This window comes from Pogonomyrmex barbatus, unplaced genomic scaffold (assembly GCF_055798465.1).
Source record: "Pogonomyrmex barbatus isolate J1 unplaced genomic scaffold, ASM5579846v1 scaffold9, whole genome shotgun sequence".
NCBI classification, from domain to species: domain Eukaryota; kingdom Metazoa; phylum Arthropoda; class Insecta; order Hymenoptera; family Formicidae; genus Pogonomyrmex; species Pogonomyrmex barbatus.
Window position 1 is genome coordinate 2,050,314 of NW_028297193.1, and position 15,429 is coordinate 2,065,742.

Here is a 15,429-nt window from a genome sequence, read left to right on the forward strand (position 1 = left end):
AACACGTGATCCAAGAACGCAATAGCGTTCTTTCGTCGTTCTTGCTTTCTCATAAATCTGTCAAGAAAATCAACAGAGAAATGCGCGACTATAATCGCTGTTTACAATCTTCATTCTCGTTCTCTATACGACAATGTTAAACTTACAACATTTGTCTATATAATGCACGATTATATTAAACATATGTGAAGATTAACATTCACGCGATAATAGAAAGTTTATATATATCACAAATACATTAAAATATCTACAATATATTAATTTTATATTAATTTTATAAACCGAAAAGGTGTTTTAATATTAGAATATATAAGAGAAGTATTTATAATTAGGATTGGATCTTGGTAGCTAATAATTATGTTTTTTAGTTTACATACATAAATTCAATAGTTTTTAATTTTTTAGTTTATATACATAAATTCAATATTCAGCTGTGTTACTGGCATCAACTACGTGCCGTAAATCAGCTGACGAAAATCAGAGCTATACATTTCTCTTAATATTTCAATAATCAATTTAATTTATTGATTAAAAATCCTCCGTAGAAATATATCTTATATATCTTATATATCCACGGAAAATAATTTCAATTTTTAATTGTATAAATTTGATCCGATTCATAATTGGGATAGTTAACTTATCCCTGGGTTTCTACATAATAAATATAAGAAATTTATCAGAAGAATATCCCGACTGAATGTCGATGGTTAATAAGTGATCGATTGTGACTTTCTTCTTGTGCCGAGATATGCGACGATGTTCATCACAATCGTCAGAAGCAGCAATCCAATTATGTCCCACCAAAAGTTCTCTTCATTATATCCGTATTCCAATAAAATCTCCGTTCCATTCGACAGGCAAGGCAGCTCACGGTTGGTTGGACAATCTAAAAAGAGAGAAATTAAAATGCTAGTAAAAACTCACAATTAACACTCTAAAAACTGTTATCATTCTACATTCTGAAATTTAATTCATCCAGACACCTTGTTAGAAGCTTGTTAGACATCTCTCGTTAGGATGTTTTTCTATCGGGATTTTTATGTTAAATGCAGGTTGAGGAGGGAGAGGCTCTCAGGTAGAAACGTCAAAGGACCGATTCAAGAAAAAAAAAAAGGAAATAGATTTGCTATCATATCTCTCACCGATGTACTTTATTCCCGACCAGTGTACTATCGATATGGCTTCGGTGGCGTAGTAAAACACGGAGGAATATTTCAGGCATGCCAGGTAGCTCGGCAGAGTCCTACGGGAGTCGGAACTTTTAATGGGCGGCCGATGGGAATTCCATTCGTCGTGATATCGCGGCGCGCGGAGCAGCAACTTACCGTAGATTGTAGAACGTACCCGCCGTCAGGAGGAAGAGCAGGTCGAGCGGTATCATTATCGTGGTGACGATGTCGATGTCGGCGATCCAGCTCGAGATCGTCATGCCGTACGCGACGCCGCAGACGGCCGCCGCCGTCGTGCAGAGGCAATAGGAGCAGAGGACGAGTGGCGAGAATTCGGAATGCAGGGCGAGGTAAAGGGCGACCGCGAATAGGAGCGCCTTGAACGTCGCCTTGGGCACCTGGAGGAATTCCCCCGTTTAATGTAAACGCGATGTAACGTCGGCTTTTCCTTGGCTCGTAGATACTGGCCGAGTAATTACCAGGGCGAGAACGGTGGCGAGATAATAAGGTCCCGGCGAGTACACGGCGGTACTCTCGCGCGTGTAGAGAACAAGCTCGCCTGGTAGCTCGTAAACAACGGAGTAAGCGATCGTAAAGATGATCTCGGAGATCGTCAAGTAAAGCGCACCCCGGGCGCTTTGTATTCCCTCCTGCGTTGACGAATCGGTGCCAGCGTAAAACGTACCGATGAAGATGATAGACAACTGAAAGACGATCAATTTTTACCTTTGATCCTAATTTTTGTCTTGGATTTCTGGAACGTCCATTTCAATACCAATGTCTATTTTAATGTTGGTCTTAATTTATTCTTCATTTTTTTTTTTTCTAATTTTTCAAACTGAAAGGAGATAAAAAGTAATTTAAGATATGATTTGAGATAAAGTTCTACATTGGTAGAAATGGGTCATAATGGTGTCTCATCCCAAAGGTGACTTCGATCCAAAGGAAACTTCGATTAATTTAATCGATAATTAAATCAGTGATCAACTTATCAAGCGTTATCTGCATTACATAATTGAAATAGATAGGATTGTGAAATATTCGTTATTTAATATGGGAAGAGAGATTAAATAAGAAACAATTATTTGATTGGAAATTCTGTTAGAAATGATGATTCTGTCGATTAAGTTAATCAGAGTTTGGTCGGAAATCATTCAAGTTCTCTTTCTTTTTCGTGTTACCGCGCAAGAGAACCACGCGATCCAATTGTCGAAGATTGTTCTCCTATCCCGCAGGAATGTTCTCCAGAGCAACCAGTAGAACTGCACGAACCATCCTGATTTTCTACAATAAAGATAATTAAACTTTGTGGAGAAATCTAGGAAAATTCATTCGAAAATTCACTCTACTTTTATTTCAATACTTTCGAGGACTGGCGCGGAAAACTGGGATATTCTCGACCACGGGGATTTCCGACAGCGACGATCGTAGAAACGCCCGACACAAATCAGCATTGCGATCTTCCCGATTCTGATGTGACAGAATGTTCACGTAATACTCGGACTCGTCGTAGTTCGTGGGACATCGATAATCCTGGCTAAGCAGACATATCGACGCTGTTTCATCGTTCAACGAATTTAATTGCAAACGTTGGAATATTGGAGAATTACCTCTCAAAGAAGTCCGTGGCGTTCCTCAAAGTCCCGAAATATACGGATCTACCATCAGCCATCAATATTACGTGGCTGAATATATTGTACATTATCATACCTGGTTGATGAATCGTGCAGAAGATCATGGTACCTTTCGAGGCGATCAATTTCAACGATTGCACAACGTGTGTTGCGGCGAAAGTGTCCAAACCTAGTGTCCAATGATTGAATATTTATTTATTCTGTGTTATACATATCGGTTGTTATTCTTATTTACTATAACATAGATTAAAAAATGGCGTTTTTTCAGTATTTATTGTTATTTAATTAAATATTACTAAGAACTTTTCCGGGAAAAAATTTTTTATATATAATTTTATATATATATATATATATATATATATATATATGTGTGTGTGTATAAAATCCATTTTATATATATAATATTTATATATAATCACATATAATTGTATCACATATAATTTTATATATAAAAAACCTTTACCGAGTTAATCGGATTGGTAAAGCTACTTATCCTATATATTCATATAGAATAGTTAAATAACTTGGCCAATAAATAACGGTCAATATTGAACCATTACTGATAAATGGTCGAATGCTTATTTACTACTACAATAATACGGCATACGATAATGACCCATTCACGAATCCATCACATAAATCGTATACGAGCAATTTATAATATTGAATCATATCTGGTAAATAATTCGTCAGTAATTGTGATAAAAAATATTATTTACAAATAGTAATTTTTTTAAATTTATATTTGGATCTTTTTAGAAAAATAAAATCTGTAATAACTATTTATTATATTTAATTTTGCACAGATCTTAAAATAAAATCATTATTTTGCTATTCTCGAATTATTACGGTTTTTGATTTCCGTATCATTAATATTTGCATTTGGACTCTGACTGAAATCATCCGATTGTAATTTAATGCTAGGCTAATATCAAATCTGGCAGTCAATAATTCCAATATTGGACCAATTGTAAAATTCTATATGAACAGTAAATCTAATATTTTTCGCAATAAACTCTATAAGTTTAGAAGATGTTTATTGGCATTAATCAAATCAATTAATTTAACTTAATAATTGAATTAGATTGAAGATTGCATTTTATAATCAGCGTATAATTCTAAAGAGTAAAAGTGGAATGTATAAACTTTACAAATTTTATTGTTTAAATCTATGTTTGATAATCAAGAGAATCTCCTTTTGCGCAAAAAGCGATTATTTTATCTAATTCTCACCAGTCGTTGGCTCATCTAAGAAAAGTATTTTCGGTCTCGTCACTAATTCTACAGCTAATGACAAACGTTTCCTCTCACCACCAGACAGATTGGATATAATGGTATCAGCGCACTCGCACAATCCTAGATCCCGCAAAAATTCCTCCCCTAAGGATTTTCTCTGTAATGCGCTGCAATTGCTTCCTATTTTCAGAGCGCACTAAAAGAGAGCTTAAGATACTAAAACCAATCTATTGTGTATGAAAATTGGATATATTTTATTTATATCATTTGTAATTTGCGACTCGCGAAAAAATAAAATGCTTTATCTCTCATGTTGATGGGTTACAACGTAATATTTTATAGATTCTAATATATATATATATATATATATATATATATATATATATATATATATATACTTTTTTTTTTCAATACCATGAATGACATATATTCCCTGGCTGTGAGTGCAAAAGGCAAAGCATCAAATTGTGACATATAGCTCGATATTGCAGCCATCGTTTCTCGGGAAACATCATGCCCGTTAATCTTCACTGCGCCTGAGGCTAATTCGAGTTTCCTCGCCAAAGCGGCAAGGAACGTTGTTTTGCCGGCACCACTAGAGAAATATTTGTGCCTCAATGACTCATGAGCTTAGAGCAAAATAATTAAAAAATATATGTATATAATATCTATATACAATACCTCGGTCCCAATATAGCGAACATGTTACCAGTCTCTGCATATCCGGACACTTAACATAAAATATCTTTATCAATAAAAATGTTTATGAATCTTTATGAATAAAAATGTTGCTTAAATTGGTGAATCATAGAATCAGTTGATCAGTTGATCTTTGACTAGTTGATTCAGATATAAATTTGCACTTTGCAATATTGATAAAACAGGAAAAAAATTACCTCCTTTTAGTATATCCAATTTCATTGGTTTTCTGCGCGAAAATTTGTACCACGGTTTTCTTGAACACTTATCATCTTTGACAGACACAGTAACAGTCAAGTTTTCCCAAAAAAGCTGAGAAAATTTGGATGTCATCTCGACCGAATCATCGAAATTATTCATTTCACGTTTTTAGAAGCACATAATATCACTTGAATCTCTGACAAATCTTTGCTGTTCACTATCTCCGTTCTCTATTCCTTAATATTTCTTATCATCGTTATCTAAAGTCGTGTAGGTATTTATGATTGGGTTATGTTTAGGTAGGTTAGTAATTAGACCCACTAATCTCTAGAATTAGTAGAATAATAATACATGTATAGAGAGAAGGGAGATTTCAATAACATGCTTTGATGCTTAATACAATAAAACATTGTTTTTATCTATGTCTTGTATTGTGTGTCTATACAAAAGGAGCTAGGCAGGCATATTGTTATCATTACTGTTCAATAATAACAGCGAATTAGATATGATGCTTCGGAAATAACATGTATATATGTGTATATATCTACAATATTTTCTCTGCAATAAAGATACGCGCCGCATTACAAATTATATAAAAGTGCAAACATGCGAACATCGCTCGAAAGGTAAAGATCATTGATGTAAAATCTGAATTATTTACAGTGTATGATGTATACATATATACGCAGCTCTCAATATACATCTTACATTTCTATAAATTTATATTAAAAAACATATCTCCGCATTTATTCTTTTATCCCGATTAAAGATTACAAGTTCTTTCGTTTTCATTTCTCGCCTTGAATTTCAGTCCAAATACTATAACGCTGCCGATAAATTTATCTAAATGCATATTATGTAAGTCACTTAATGTTCTAATTACAATCAACTGTCTTGTGTAAGCTAGATGCGATTGTGCAAATGAAGGCACAATGTTGTCGACAACTCAATTTAATTAGTAAAGTCAAGGACGTAGTGAAAATACGGATAGGAAGTGTATTACTATCTAACAACGAAATCTAATAACGAAACAAAATGTATATTTTCTTTGTCGAGTTCATAGTGTGTGTGTGTGTGTGTGTATTGATATTACTGATTAACCGAATAACAATAAATATTATATTCTTTATCATACACACATGTAAAATTCTTAATTCTTATCATTATGACACTGTAAGTTATATAAATAGTCATTTGCATGATTTTGAGCGGACAGAAAGCAATGCTTATATAAATCTACTCATATTGATATAATATTTAAGCGTACGTATGTATCATGTTACGATTGAAACGAGTTTGTATTGCATAAGGAAATCTAAATGCATTAGAAAGTAAAATCTTCTCGCGACAAGAGAAGATTGACTGTAATACGTTATGTATAATATATACATTTATACAAGATGTATAAATGTATATATTAGAATTATATATTATTTTATTTCGAATTGCACAATAAAAAAGTACATTTATATAAATTTATTTTTAATTTTAAGATAATTACATGAATTATTAAGTAATATCTTCTCGAAATATTCTCTTAATAACTTTGCGATTTTTGAAAGATTTTAAAACTGTATATTTATGTATGTTGTTTCTGTAATTATCTTGGAAAGAGATAAATTTAAATACATTTAAATAAGACATTTTAAAGTATCACTTAAAATGGAATAAAATATAATTGGAATATGTACATGCATAAACATATACATAATTATTTATTTTAAATGATACTTTAAAATATTTAATAATATGAAAATATTATAAGTATAGATGAAATATTCCATAACTGCTATGATTGATTGATCGTTGCGCGATAACGTGTCAGTTAATTAAAAAAGACTGATTAAAAAAGATTGCACATCAATAATATTGTCAAAGTCGTTATCAATTATGCATCTCAAAGCATTGTTTACATAAATATTAAGAAGTTTCTGGTTATTATTCTTAAATTATGGCTTTTTTATGCTGTACATTAAAACTACTTAAAATATCACTGGAAATAGTAAACGAGTCGGATTGGCAGATTAATCATGTCCATATAAAACTGTTTCTCGCTCAAGAACAAATAGATGCTTCCTGTTATAGAGAATAGCAAGGCGTAAAAAATTATGATTCTCACATGGCATTCACAAAGACACATTGCAATTGACGAATTGAAAACGGTGATCGAGAATTCGAACTTGCATTCGACAATTTGCTTATTCGTCAGCAGCTACAGGATTTTTTGGAACCTGTTGGCGATTGATTCAACGCGAATCTGTCGTTATCCATCTGATCTTGAATACCATTGTCTCTTATAACCTGATCATTTTGAAGTATCTGAAATAAACATTTTATAATCAATATATTTGCTATTAATAGTCATAATTAAATCAATATATGTGGTGAAACATCAAGCGGAGCAATAGAATGTTTGATATATATACAGATGCCAAAGGTGCTGATTGGCTTTACGTTGATTAAAATTATGCATCGTAAGCAGATATAGTACGGAAGACGTCAACGATTAATCCATCGTACGTCATGCATAAACAATAAACGTAGTAAACGCGAGCGATTGTACGATAAAATATCTTAATTTAAAATATCTTAAGATTCTGTTTTACTTTTAAGTCATATTTCTTTTAAGAAAATCGTTTTTTTTCTAAATTTATTACGATTTATGTAAAAACAAAATTTTTACTTTGTTGACAAGAAATCTGGCTGCTTCTTCAATGTTAATGTTTTCCTTGGCCGAAGTTTCGAACCAGCCGGAAAAGTTCTTCTCTTTACAGTAGTCGTCCATTTTGGCGGGCGAGTTAACCAGACCTTCTTTTTGCTGATCGCATTTGTTTGCCAACAGAACGCATGGTATCGGCGATCCGTCAGGAAGCTGCACCTTTGAATCCAGGTCCTGTTTCCATTTCACCACTGCGTCGAGCGTTGCACTTCTCGTCACGTCGAACACTATGAAAGCGCCTACGGCTTCCTTGTAGTAAACTCTGGTCATATTTCCAAATCTCTCTTGACCTAAAAGACCATTAGATTAGATAAAATGATTAATTGAGTTTATCAAGTATTTCTCGTATGTTTATAATTATAATAAAATTAAATACAATAATTAAAATATATATAAAATTTGTAAAATTTTTATTTTTATATAATTTTACTAATTTTATATATATATAAATAAAATTAAAACTAAATAAAATCATATTCGCGTTAATCATTTTCGGCGACGAAATGGTTTAAGCAACTGATTGAATAATTGTAGGCGTTTATCAAAGACGTCTCTCAAACGTCAGTTGAAATGTTAATCTATCAGTCACTCGAGTATTGTTAGCTTTATTCTATTATTAGCTCCAAAAAAGGAAAGACTTGAGCTACTATTGACCTGCGATATCCCATAGTTGCAGTCTGATGATGGTGTGCGGATCCCAGTTTAGCACTTTGAGTGCGAAGTCGACGCCAATCGTTGCGCGATAGTGTTGAGAGAAGAATTGGTGCACGTATCGCTTGATGATAGACGTTTTCCCCGCCCCGAGCTCGCCGATTACCAATATTTTGTACAAGTGCTCCCGTTTCTCGTTTACTCCGAGATTCGGTGCGTTATTCGACGACGACTGAAACAACAAAAGGAAGTGAACAATGAACATGTGAGCGCGAGATACTCTCTCAAAGAATAATATTTGTTTTCAAGATATCATACGCTCGGAAGACAATACTGATTTTCTTTTTATTCTCCTTTATAGACAGTGACTGGCGCGGTAACGTGGTAAGATAATAGCCAATAACGCTCGATACATTTTATTAATCGCAAAGAAGAAACAAAATGCACATTGGTATTATTACAAATAATTCGTTAAATCATCAAGCGCTTCTTAGAGATATTACAGAAATAACAGAAACAATTTTTTTTAGGAACGCAAACACCTGCGCAACACAAACCCCGAGCCACTTCCACTCCTTCGGCCGCACCTTCCATTTGCCGAAATCGAGGATTTCTAGGTTTCGCCAAATTTTTAATTCCACATCCATGTTTACGCGCGACTTTTCGTGCACCTCCGAGAAGAAGATCGAAGACAAGAATTTATCGCGTTCCTCGCGAGTGATCTCGCTGGCGCAGCTCGCGTGAGCGAAATGAACCGACTGTCTGTGGCATGTGGGAGAATTATCCCCGAGCACGATCGTGGGGGATCGCACGAGAACTATAAATAACAATAATAAGCCTTTCGCGTTTTGATGAGCGTATTATCAGCAATCTGAATGATTGAAGAGTCGTCGGGAGCGATTGTTCATCTTTCGAAACTTTTATTCCTTTACGATTACGACGAATAAATCTTCCGATTTTGATCAACCTCGGTTATCCATGCGCGTATCCTTTTCTTCTCTCAAACGCGACACGATAGAGAACGCGCGAAACCACGTAATTCGAAACTCCGTAACGAACGAAAGCGTAACGTACGAGATCGCCAGCGGATAGATATCGGAAAGGTACCGCAATTGCGTATTGCGTATTGTCACACAAGGCTAGCAATAGAATATCTAATGCATTCGATCCTAATAACCAAAGCATTAAAAATCATCTCGTCAGGGATATTTCTTATGAATAAATACATATAAATATCGTTCATTCATTTAAAAAAAATGATATATTTTAAAGTTGGTTCTTCCCAACAAGTTATTATTTCTAGTAGGACTTCGCTGATCGGATTGTGGTTGCAACGCGTCAACACGGGGTGATTCAGGCTATCGTATTTCCAGCACGACGAAGCTGTATCGTGCATTCGCATAACACACCTTCTATTTCGCAATTCAATATGCTACTCAATATCGCAAAACGTTGGACGTAGTGGTGTCAACCAAGAACGACTCTACTAACTCCTACGCGATGGATCTCACCTCAGGGTGGTCCACGACTCCCAGGATGGGAGCCATGTTGGCGTAAAATTTGCGATAACTGCTGCCTTCGCCGTTGCAATCCTCCGAGAGATCCTCCTCGTCGAGGGTGTTACCGAAAATGGAGAACGTGTCGAAGGTCCTCACGCTGATGTGTCGTACCTTCTTCCTCCCTTCCTCCTCCCGCTGCTTGAGGAATTCGTCGCTCGAAAGTTCGTTCTGAGTGTTGACGTCGATCACCGTCGCGTCCGACTTGGATTCCGAATCGAAGAAGCGTCGCTGAAATATCGCCCGTTTCTCTTCCAGCAACGATAATTTGCGGCGGACCTCAACGGGCGACGACGTCGACGGTATACATTCCGAGGAGTCCGAATCGTACTTCGCTTTGCTTTTTCTGGCCGTTGGATCCTCAGGATGGGTAAACTTCGTCTCGTTACGTTCCGGCCATCTCGATAACGCATACGGAAGTGTCGAGCTGCATCGCACGTCGGAACGCGAGGTGTTCTCTTGATTCTCCTGTTGCGAATGTCGTTCAGAGTCTGAGGAAATTTCGGGATGTCTGGTTGTTATCGGGAATACTGTCGACTTCTCGAGTCAAAATAATTATCGGTGCTTTGCTAAATCAGCGATTGCCAAATCATGCGATTCTAAGTGCGTTATATTGCAAGCGAATTTTCGTGTGCGTAAAATAGAAAGAGATTCTGCGCACAATGAAGGAAATGTTAGGAATAAATATTAAATTTTGAAGATGAAAATTCAGAATAAAGATCCCAATTTTCATTTCCAAAATTTAATATTTATTCCTAAGATTTTCTTCATTGTGCGCGGGACTTAAGACGCATTGTAGTACTTAAAAAAAATAAAATCTGAAAAAATGTAATTGAATTTTATTGAAATAAAAAATCCAAATAAATGTAGATTTTTCTTCTTAAAAAGATGTGTCTCCTTAAAATTATTTATTTCTTTTAATATATAAAAGCGACTGGACAAAATCGTCGTTAAGAATGGAATATCGCGGGATTCTTTGCTTTTCAATTTCGCACAAGTTTCATATTCGCGATCCATAACATCCACAGAAGGCTCACCCTGCTGAACGGCAAAGGTCTTGATAGTCAGAGACGGTGATTTGCGTTGCACTATGACGGTCTTCGTTGGTTTCTCGAGCAACTTTTCTGGTTTCTTAAACTCCTCCTTCGCCCCCTTTTCCCCCTCCAGAGCGTCGTCGTTCTCCTTCTTCGCGATATGTCCAGTCGAGCTGGATGTATGAATAGGCGACTCTTGCGAGGACCGACTCTGCGATTGGCTGCTGTTACCACCCTCCGGGGTATGTCGCAGCTCTTGTTGTTCCGAGGAAATGCGAAATTTATTCAGGCTCAGCTTGCGCACCAGCGAGTGCGATTTCTTCTTTTTCTTCTTCAGATTTGCGTTGAGAAGCACTTCAGATACCAAATTCGAGTCGTTCTCGTTCTCGAACCGTTGCTGCTGAGGTATCTCTGAGTAGAGAAGAAAACGCGAGTCAAGATAAATAGCTCCTCGAGAACCGCATGTCATTTCTATCTTGCAATTGGTAATATAGAAAAAAAAAAAAAATAAAAAATAAAAAACGGCTCGAAAAACAGATTAAAAAGATTCGCAAATGACTCATGCATCCTTCGTCGCCTGTTTAATTCACGAGGGTGAGAAGCGCGATGTTCATCGCGATTAACCTTTGTGATCTTGTTCCGCTTCAAGGGAAAGACCGGTCCCGCGTGACTTCTTTTTGATCTTGAATAAACTGCCCTCGCGGAAGCTGCTCTTGAACGCGCCGAATTTACCCCTCTTTCGATCGTCCGCGTTGACGCTGGAGGAGAGGGCCGCGACGCTGCCGCCGGTCAGGGTGTCGAGGCTGGAACTGCTGTCGCCTAATGCGGTGACGTATTCCCCGGAGATGCTGGCCACGACTGACTTTCGTTTCTCCTCCTCCGACGAGGAGCGAGCGATCAACGTGTCTGGTGAACTGCCACCCTCGTTCGTGCTCTCGATGCTGCGATCCATGATGTGGTTCGTGAGAGAAAGGGAGGATTTCGCGATCGCGATATAGAACACGAGTGAATCGGATGAATGAATAGAAAGAAACGGATGACAAGTCGTACAACCGATTTACTTTGTACGTTTTCCGCTTCCTCCGTTCCACTCTGCTCTTGTAGAGGGTTGTTTGGCTTCCCAGCCGTGCGCTGGGAAACCTTAAAACTCCACACCGGATTCGATCGCAAACAGATAATTCACTTATCCCTCTTCTTTTCCTCTTTAACACAAGTTTTCTTCACGCGAAACGACTGAGGGGAAATTTGAGGATCGAAGGATCACTCGAGAGCGGTCACAATAAAATCGAAAACTTTTGGTTTGATAATGATGCCGGTCGATCAATGAAGGTGCGATCGCCATTCAGATTTATGAACTTCAAAGAATAGGATAGACTCATCGAATCTGTTCTTCTTTCTTTTGTACTGGAAAGGTACTTCTAAAGACTGGCGAACAATAGTATAGGGAAATATTTAGGAAATTTCAGGCAATTTCCAAATTCCAAGAGATTTCCAAGGGATCGTAATATAATATCTCCATTTATTTCGCACACTTCATCACTTACACTTTTCTCGAAATTTTCACAACGCATTTAAAGTACCAAGTTGGCATGAAGACATCAAGAACCACTTGGAACTACCACCACTTGAAACACCAATTAAGATGTCAAATTCCGAAAAAGCATATTTACGACCGTCAACGTGATGATAATAAAGAAAAATTAATAATATCAAATTAGAGAATAAAAAATTAGGAAACTATATGCAAGGTGATCGAGGCAACTGCAGGCTCAATGGCGTCCTGAGCCGCACTAAATGTTGATATAAAAATATCAGGTGCTAAAGTGGAGTGGGGCATGAAAGTATCTCCCACCATACGAGCCGGTCTCAGGTTTTTTTCAGCGTACGAAGACCGCGGGCGCGTACGTACGTGTAAATCACACACGCACATCTGCAGCTGTCTCTGTCTTTAAAATGTATCTATATCTACGTCTATATCTATGAAATAACAAATATCGTTGCCTTCGGATTCATGTCGATCCTGTCCAAGTAGGAGCGTGCGGGTCCTTCAAGTGTTAAGCTGTCACCGCTGTCACACGCACGTAATAGGCACGTTACATAAAGTTCACTGTAGCTCGACGATAAGCGCAAATAGTGCGAATGCGAGCATATCACTTGGAATGTTTATTTGCAGAAACAACGCGTCGCGTAGCGAAATCATGCACGCGAGTTTCATCATTTCCCGCCTCCCCCCTCCCCAAATAATAAAAATAATTCACGTTCCTCAAAGTTTCCAAACTTTTCGTTCGAGATGGTTTCGAGTTCCCGATCGCACACGCGATCGATGTGCCGATGAGAAATGGAGTAATTCGCGGTGTGACTTTAATTGGAAAGTTGCAGATCGCTTCTTTCCGCTTCCGATCTTTGATTTTAATGCGATGTGCCGGGCGTCGTAATGATTTATAAACCGTCCGACGGAATTCGCGTGCCTCTCTCGCAGGCGCATTTGATTCCTTGATTGTGCCGTTATTCTAAGAATTAATTAGTCGAGCTGCGATGGATCAGCCGCTGATAAAGAAATAATGCGGTAATAGAACGTTAATGCGAGGAGATTAAAATGAATCTTTTCAAGACGTAATCTTAATTGGCCATGCTTGATTATGCGTGCATCGTCAATTCAGTTTGTTTATTCTCTTTTTGCATCGCTCAAGTGCAACTCGACATTTCTCAATCGCTACAATACGAATTTTTAGATTAATGAATATTATATAAATTTCGATTACATTAATATGAACTTTATTTATTCGTTCCTCCGTTTAATAGACATCAGGGTAAAGATATGTAAAGATATATAAAACGATAATTTAGTATTATCAATATGATTGTAATTATTATGTGATTAATATTGGTGTGATAATAATAATTATTATTGATACTAATAATATTATTTTTAATTATTGTATTAATTCATTCTCTGAATTTTAATTTAGTTTTAAGTTACATTTTGCTTTTGCCCACAATAAAGTTGCAATAACACACATTTTGATTTACATATATTTCCTTGTCTATTCTTTACTTAAATATTAAGAAAAATTGTTGGCAGTTAATATAACAGACAAAACAAAACAACGTGCATTCGCTATATAAACGAATTTCGAATTATTGTACGACGTAGATCGTCAAGCGTGGTTCCTAAGTCGATGATTATAGTCGAACGTATTATTAGTGAGTCATTACGGATTACTTGCGCTATTACATTGTGCATATGGACACGGGACAGTTTTTTTCTATAGAAAGTGCGTACGAAGGACTACGTATGCGTGGCAAGACTCACAAACCGCCGGTATAGAATGACACGCAGGGGAGAGAAGTTGCAGGACACGTTGGTCAACAATCTCAGGTATTCATGACGTTCTTATACTTGCGACAGACTTGTAAGTGTCGGTCCACAATAAGTATTTAATTTTTAAGTCGTAAGAAATTGATCAATCATAGTCGATTATTCTTTTCATATTCAATTATAATTGGTTCAATTATAATTTTTTATATTCAATTAATAATTTTTTACTTCTTAAAGCTTAAATCATCTATTGTGGACCGACACTACAACGCGCGATTTTAAAGACACGCAAGACCCTCTCGATTGCGTAATAAAAAGAAAGTAAATAAAGGGATATTTAGCGAAGAAAAATTTCTGTTAATTTTTCTCCGCTAAAAGATTTGATACGGTCGTTTTTCTGCATAATCTTCACAAATAAATAAAATAAAACTTAACGAACCTTTCAATGTCCAATTTTAGAAAATTAATAAAATGAAATATTTTTGAGATCAAGTGATTTGAAAGTTTCGAATCGCACAGCGTACAATTCTGACCAGATACTAATTTTCATTTCAAAATTTCATCGCGACAAGTTTTCATAAGAATTTTTCTTTTCGAAACGCCTTTTTACTTTTTGATTTTTTTTTTTCATGCGCGCATCGCGATTACATCTCGAATCTTTTGAATATCATCGAAACAAAATCTTTTGAATATCATCGAAACAAAAGATAAAACAGAAAAGTGAAAATTGAAATAAAAATTAAGAATTTTCGATATTAAATCAATGCATAAAATACAAAAGGATTAATGAGAGTGCCGCGCGATAATTAATGCATAAAAATCAGTATCAGTAAAATATATTTTACTTAAAAAAATACAAATTGCATAAACTGAGAAAGCTCTTTTACATTTTACACATTAGCGAAAACGTATAAATCAATGATTAACCATGTATTAAGGAATGAAATTCTTTCTGCGGCACGCACGCATTACGTACAGAGAATGCTAACGGGAAGGAGTCTTCTTCACTTCCCATCGACGTAACATATTACGTCACGGGTAAAATCGACGTTCCGGTAGTTAGTGACGAATTATACATCTAATCTAATTGTAACGTCACCCACACACCGCCAAAGGCAGATCTCGTTGCGATAATACAACGTTCCAGGCAAGTAAGTCGGAGAAAGTATCTCTCGATAATTATACCAACTTGCGCTGAAAAGGAAAAGACG

The 15,429-nt window shown here is 36.2% G+C and overlaps 2 protein-coding genes and 1 long non-coding RNA gene across 5 annotated transcripts; 1 reads left to right on the forward strand and 2 right to left on the reverse strand.

The window, feature by feature from the left end:
- Positions 1 to 570: 570 nt before the first annotated feature.
- LOC105428972 (protein brown) lies at positions 571 to 5,229 on the reverse strand. 3 transcript variants are annotated; one of them, XM_089084770.1, is made up of 11 exons: positions 4,936 to 5,229; positions 4,721 to 4,769; positions 4,454 to 4,634; positions 4,115 to 4,235; positions 2,780 to 2,972; positions 2,533 to 2,706; positions 2,351 to 2,453; positions 1,649 to 1,873; positions 1,326 to 1,567; positions 1,143 to 1,243; positions 571 to 886 (listed from the first exon to the last, which is right to left on the reverse strand). In XM_089084770.1, exons 1-11 carry the CDS (start codon positions 5,096 to 5,098, stop codon positions 708 to 710), a joined length of 1,731 nt encoding a protein of 576 aa, XP_088940896.1. In that variant the 5' UTR covers positions 5,099 to 5,229; the 3' UTR covers positions 571 to 707. The 3 variants fall into 3 exon arrangements, with proteins under 3 accessions (XP_088940896.1, XP_088940895.1, XP_088940897.1); XM_089084769.1 differs by having other exon boundaries at positions 4,037 to 4,235; XM_089084771.1 differs by lacking the exon at positions 1,143 to 1,243 and having other exon boundaries at positions 731 to 886; positions 4,037 to 4,235.
- Positions 5,230 to 5,332: 103 nt separating this feature from the next.
- On the reverse strand, positions 5,333 to 11,866 carry Rab32 (RAS oncogene family member Rab32). The gene is made up of 6 exons (XM_011641354.2): positions 11,524 to 11,866; positions 10,903 to 11,310; positions 9,821 to 10,356; positions 8,313 to 8,541; positions 7,623 to 7,948; positions 5,333 to 7,258 (listed from the first exon to the last, which is right to left on the reverse strand). Exons 1-6 carry the CDS (start codon positions 11,849 to 11,851, stop codon positions 7,145 to 7,147), a joined length of 1,941 nt encoding a protein of 646 aa, XP_011639656.2. The 5' UTR covers positions 11,852 to 11,866; the 3' UTR covers positions 5,333 to 7,144.
- Positions 8,436 to 9,275, forward strand: LOC148934524 (uncharacterized). The gene is made up of 3 exons (XR_016141296.1): positions 8,436 to 8,574; positions 8,671 to 8,760; positions 8,840 to 9,275. It is a non-coding gene; the product is annotated as an uncharacterized LOC148934524 (long non-coding RNA).
- Positions 11,867 to 15,429: the final 3,563 nt, after the last annotated feature.

What these genes read in the sequence shown, in the direction of transcription:
- LOC105428972 (XM_089084769.1), bottom strand. Translation starts at nt 5,098, where the DNA reads ATGAATAATTTCGATGATTCGGTCGAGATGACATCCAAATTTTCTCAG. An exon ending in TTCGCTATATTGGGACCGAG is followed by an intron (nt 4,635 to 4,720) that starts GTATTGTATATA and finishes ATATTTCTCTAG; the next exon opens with TGGTGCCGGCAAAACAACGT. An exon ending in TCGCCACCGTTCTCGCCCTG is followed by an intron (nt 1,568 to 1,648) that starts GTAATTACTCGG and finishes GAATTCCTCCAG; the next exon opens with GTGCCCAAGGCGACGTTCAA.
- Rab32 (XM_011641354.2), bottom strand. Translation starts at nt 11,851, where the DNA reads ATGGATCGCAGCATCGAGAGCACGAACGAGGGTGGCAGTTCACCAGAC. An exon ending in GACCTTTGCCGTTCAGCAGG is followed by an intron (nt 10,357 to 10,902) that starts GTGAGCCTTCTG and finishes AAATTTCCTCAG; the next exon opens with ACTCTGAACGACATTCGCAA. An exon ending in GCAACTATGGGATATCGCAG is followed by an intron (nt 7,949 to 8,312) that starts GTCAATAGTAGC and finishes ATGGTCTTTTAG; the next exon opens with GTCAAGAGAGATTTGGAAAT.